We start from the raw sequence: 5,680 nt of genomic DNA, 5'->3' as shown, positions 1-5,680 counted from the left end.
TCTACCACTTGAGCCACAGCACCCACTTCCGGCTTTTTTCTTTTTGCTTATGTGGTACTGAGGAATCGAACCCAGTGCCTTGAGCATGCAAGGCAAACGCTCTACCACTGAGCCACCTTCCCAGCCCTCTTGGTCTTATTTCTTGCTCACAACCATCACCCTACAACTTGAGCCATGCCTTTCCTCTGATATTTTGCTGTTTAATCAGAGATAGAGTATCTTAGACTTTTCTGCCTAGGCTGGCTTTGAACTGTGATCCTCCAGGTCGCAGCCTCCTGAGTAGCTAGAATTACTAGCATGAACTACCAGTGCCTGGCTATGGTTCCAAATCCTCTTTTAAAACAGTATTTCATGGTATTGAAGAAAATCTCAGAAAACATTCTCAACTCTACTTGCCCCATAAAAAAGCAAATTCTTTTCAATAGCTTCCAGACACTTGATCAGAAAGTTCTGCCTTCCCCTGAGCTGTCTTTGGTCACATGTCACATGACAACTCAGGATCCATGGACTCTACCAACTGGAAAACGTTTTGCCACATCACACAAGTTAAATTTTAGTCTTTTTGTCAGCCTTGTATTCTACCCTCTTAACCTTTCTCCAGGAATCCTTCTCTTAGCTTCAGTTAGTCTCTTTCAGTATTGCACGGTCCCATTAAGTCATAGTTTCTACTAAGATATTGATTCTGTGATATTTTTCATCATCATGTCTATTACCTTGGGAAAGATTCAGAGACAAAGAGCGCTAGCCTTGAGCTGAAGAGCTGAGGGACAGCGCCTAGATCCAGAGTACAGACCCCACGACCGGACCGCAAAAAAAAAAAAGATTCAGAGACAAAATCTACCTTCCTTCTCCATGTTACCTCTGACCAGTTCAGGTTAGGTATTTCCAGCATATGGACTAATAAATAATCTGATTACTTTATGTGTGTTAACCTCTGAACAAATGACTGATTCTCCTAGCCATAACTGCCCAGGATGTGAACTATGCCAACAAGTGTTCCTCAGGGTTTTCTCCAAATAGCCCTCATCCTCTCACTGACCCTTTTCACAGCCTCCTTCACCTCCTTGTTGCGAAGGGTATAAATGATGGGGTTGAGGAAAGGAGTAAGAAGGGCATAAACTAAGGCGATGAGCTTGTCCGTGCCTGCAGGTCGACTCCCAGGTGAGCTCACATAGACTGTGAAGGCAGAGGCATAGAACAGTGCCACCACCGTCATGTGGGAAGAGCAAGTGGAGAAGGCCTTAGCACGGCTGGCAGCTGAGGGCAACTTCAGCACAGCTGTCAAGATGCCCCCATAGAGTCCCACAATGAGCACGAAGTTGCAGCCAGTGGCCACACCAATCACTGCCCCGTGGATCTGAGCATGCCAGCTTGTGTCGACACATGCCAACTTCATTAATGGTGCCAGGTCACAAAAGTAATGGGCTACGTCTTTCCAGCAGAATGGCAGAGAGGCAGTGAGGCTGGCTGGCACAAGTGCAGCCGAAAAGCCAGCCACCCAAGTGCTCCCTGCTAAGCAGAGCTGGACCTGTCTGCTCATGAGTGCATGGTAGTGCAGTGGGCGGCAGATGGCCAGGTAGGGGTCCAGAGCCATGACACCCAGCAGGTAGCACTCAGTCATACCCAGGGAGTGGAAGACATAGAGCTGGAGGAAGCATGCAGCCGAGGGGATGGGAGAACGCCCGTGGAGCAGGGTGTGCAGTAGGGTGGGCACCGTGGTGCTGACATACCAGAGTTCCAGGAAGGAGAGGACACTGATAAAGAAGTACATGGGTGTGGACAGTGCAGAATCTGTCTTCACCAGGATGATGATGAACAAATTCCCTGCCAGGGTGAGGACATAGATGCACAGGGTCCCCAAGAAGGCAAGAGGTTGTAAGGTTCTGGTGGTGGTGAAACCGGTCAGGATGAAAGTTGGGGTCCAGGTATAGTTGGTGTGATCCATGATTTCCAGGAATTAGATGTTAAGGCACAAGATGAAATATTCAAACCCCTTCCTCTTTTCAGGAAATATTTCTGATGACAAGGCAAGCAAATGTGATCACGTTACAGAGCCATGTTAACAAATGCCTTACTATCAAACAGAGGAACTACAACTCTAAAAGCAGAAATTGATTATCCCAGATCATAGCATCTATAGGTGACCTCATTTTATTCTGATCTATGTTGAGATATTGGGCTCCAGAGATCCACGAAACTAGATTAAGGAGAAGGAAAGCATTCCAACTAGCTTTATTAAAAGTTTCTAACAGTAAAATAAGCAGAAGTATTAGGCTGTGGTAAAAGAAGAAAAGTGATGAAAAGGGTTATTTTGACATCTCTCAGTAAGTTTCTCTGTGCATAGAATTCTTCTGGTAAGAACTAGAAGGAAATGAAAGTGATGCAGAGGCTCTGAGAATAATCTCAAGAATCTCGTGTCCAAGGGGCCACATTATTTTCCACCTAGCACTCATATGTTTCCTTCTAATGCTTAAGCCCAAAAGAAGACATGTGCTAGGAATTCTCAAAGAGTAAAACCATGTTTTAGAACTTCCCCCATCCCAGTAAGAAAGAGCCTTCTCTAAAGTTGGAAATTGGCTGTGAGCTTGGTCTGACACTAATTGGCAATGCACGTTGGATTGAGGAACTTCACATGGCACCTCAGCTTCCTCTTCTCTTAAATTAAAAAAGGGGAAGTTAAGCTTTGGTTTTCTAAAATACATACAAGACAAATTATTTGTGGGTCCCTAAAGTAGTTGGGAAATTATTATAGCTTTTGAAGGTATCGACAATCATATTGGTTGAGTTTTTTTCCTCTAATACCTAACCTGGCTCAACAAGACGTTGAAACCTCTGTCCTTGTTCTTTTCTTCTTCTATTCCTATCTCTTCGGTACCTTCTGTGTCCATGATCTGACCACTTGCCAACAGAAGAATCTGAAGCATGGTTCTGGCGCCCTTCTGCCCCTGCTTACTTATATTTCTTGTTTCTGGAAATGCTGGCTTCCCCAGGGCTCCTTGTTGAATGTTCCCTGGAGTTGCAGAGTGTCACTAGCTCCACTAAGGGTCCCTCTGAGACAGGAAGTAGCGCAAAAGGAAGTGAAACAAATCAATTCAATTTCTCAAATGATTTATCTTCTGTCTGCAGCAAAGCCTTGATGTCTGCATTTCACAGTTTAACAAGAGAGACCACTGAAAATGCTGTTGGAAATGATTACAAAGGAAGACATGAATACCAGAATTTCATAATTATAGGTGATTTTTAAAACTTTTAGTAAATGTCCTGTTTTATCAGCAATTTCAATATTACTTTAAAAGAAAAAACCTCTTAGTTTAAAAAGGTAAGGTAAAGTATAGCTAAAATACTGGGACAAGAAGGACCATTACAGTAATTCTGTCATTCATTCATTACATTTATGGATCACTTTTCATTTCCCATCCTTCATCCTCAAGATGCTCAATTTTAGTGGAAGAGATAGACTATAAAATAGGCATGAATAAAACAAGGACCTGTAAAGATATGAAAATATATACAAATTTAGTAAAATTCAACTTAAACTAGCTTATGAGTTTTCTTTATTGGTCGTAGGGCCTGAACTCTGGACCTGGGCACTGTCTCTCAGCTCTTCAGCTCAAGGATACTGTTCTACCACTTGAGCCACAGTGCCACTTCCAGTTTTTTCTGCTTATGTGGTGCTGAGGAATCAAACCCAGGGCCTCATCCATGTAAGGCAAGCACTTTCCCACTGAGCCACTTTCCTAACCCCATTTGTGATATTTTTTCTCAGTTTTTAGATTGACAAAGAAAACAGAAGCTTTTAATCACTTGTAAAGATGGTCAGGAAATAGACGTTTTTTCATTCATTGGTTATGAGGGTTTGAAATAATAAACTTTGAGTGAAAAGTTGACAGTACTTGTGCAAACTATACACTCATTTAACTATGATCCAGTAATTTGATTGGTGGGTATTTATCTTGCTTATATTCAAATACAATACAATATATGAATATAGTACATATAATAAATAAATATAATACATGAATGTAGTTTATGCATACATAAAGTGTACTCCAATGTTCATTCTTCATAGTTCTGCTTATAATACCAAAAGACATAAAGCAAATCAAGAGCACATCTGTAGGAGACTGGTTGAATAAATAAGGGAATGCCACAGAACTGTTTGCCAAGTAATGACACCCCTCTGGCCATGACATGGAAAAATCTGGAGAAAGCACTTAAGAATAGTTATATTTGCTTGTTTCTGCATAGAGAAAAACTGAAGATGCTACCTTTACTTGGAAGATGGAAGCAAGGGTCAGAAAGGACTGAATAAACATTGGAGTATTTCACAATCTCACATATGCCTTTCTATGGATTATGTTTTTTAATGTTATTTATAAAAATTTGTTAATTTTAAAAAATAAACATAAATATAATGATATTGCATTGCCTGGCTTGCTGAAGAGACTCCTAATCAATGCCTCGTTACCAGGATAATTATTAATATGCTCAATTTCATCCTTTAAAATACTTGGGAAGGGGGCCACATAACTCACTCACAAATCCCACATATTGGAATCTGGTGGGCACTGGTGAACCCCACTAACAGTCAGTACCAGCTCCCCATGCTGGTGCTTGTGCATGGGACTCAAGCTGTGTGGGATGGGTGGGGAGACGATGAAAGAGAAAAGGACATCTACTTAAATATCTGCAAGCTCAAAGCATGGTGAAGACAGATGCTTTCAGAAGTATTTTGTTGACCCCGCAGACCTGTGGCAGAGGCTTAAAAACTGAGCAAGTGTTTTTGCTTACATAATAATGTCTATGCTAAACTTAGATAGTGAAACAATGGGCTTTACAGGTTCATTGTGGTGAGAAGACAATCTTTCATCAGTTGTTGGAACTGAGAAGTTAGTTGAGTTGATATTGTAGAAGTTGAACTTAGCAATTAAGATGAGTAAATGTAAGGGAAGAAATACAGGGTAAGGGAAACTGTGGGGGATTGGAGTGGAGTGTGTCGATTGCTGATACAGTACCTAAAATATTTGTGTGTAGGTAGGTATATAAGGGTGATATCCTCAGGAATTGCAAAAGGGGGAGAGAGCAGAGGTATACTGTAAACTCTATACTCCAGGTAGAAGTATGATTAGGGTAGTCAAAAGAAGCTACAAGTCATGGTAGGAATGAGAGTCATGCTTTATTCATAAGCTTCTAACAGAATCCTCACTAGATAAACATGGCAGTTGACCTCAAGGTGACATGAATAAACTGGATTACAGGACTTTGGAAGCACAGTGCCAGGGCCCTCCAGAAGTTCTACTGAGGGAGACTGAGTATTTTTACTGACCACTGCTTCAGCATTTCTCACCATACAATCCATACATCAGCCATTGGCAAGGAGGACTGACCCCTGAACCCACCCACCACTGTATCAGTACAAACTACAGCAACATGCTACCAAGAGACAGGCCCTTCTCCCTAAGCAGCCAGCAATTAATGCTAAGAGGACCCTAAATTGACTCATACATCTTCCTGGGCCATAATAAGCAGATCTGGGGCCTTGTGGTCTTGCAATGATACATTCTGCATTTGATACACTTCATGCAATGAGGTCAGTGTCTGGTGGTATTATGTGCACTGAATGTTCCCTTCAAGATCTACAACCCATCCTCAGGGCCTAAGGGAAAATAAAACTTGCAAC

General features: G+C 41.8%; 1 protein-coding gene across 1 annotated transcript; it reads right to left on the bottom strand.

Annotated features, from left to right (window-relative positions):
• Positions 1–1,000: 1,000 nt before the first annotated feature.
• LOC105996425 (olfactory receptor 6N1-like) lies at positions 1,001–1,945 on the bottom strand. The gene has a single exon (XM_013030503.1). The coding sequence runs from the start codon at positions 1,943–1,945 to the stop codon at positions 1,001–1,003; it is 945 nt and encodes a 314-aa protein (XP_012885957.1).
• Positions 1,946–5,680: the final 3,735 nt, after the last annotated feature.

The sequence above is a fragment of the Dipodomys ordii genome, unplaced genomic scaffold (genome assembly GCF_000151885.1).
Source record: "Dipodomys ordii isolate 6190 unplaced genomic scaffold, Dord_2.0 Scaffold131, whole genome shotgun sequence".
Taxonomy (NCBI): Eukaryota; Metazoa; Chordata; class Mammalia; order Rodentia; family Heteromyidae; genus Dipodomys; species Dipodomys ordii.
Note: the sequence above shows the minus strand (reverse complement) of the source record. Positions and strands in the feature narration are given on the sequence as shown.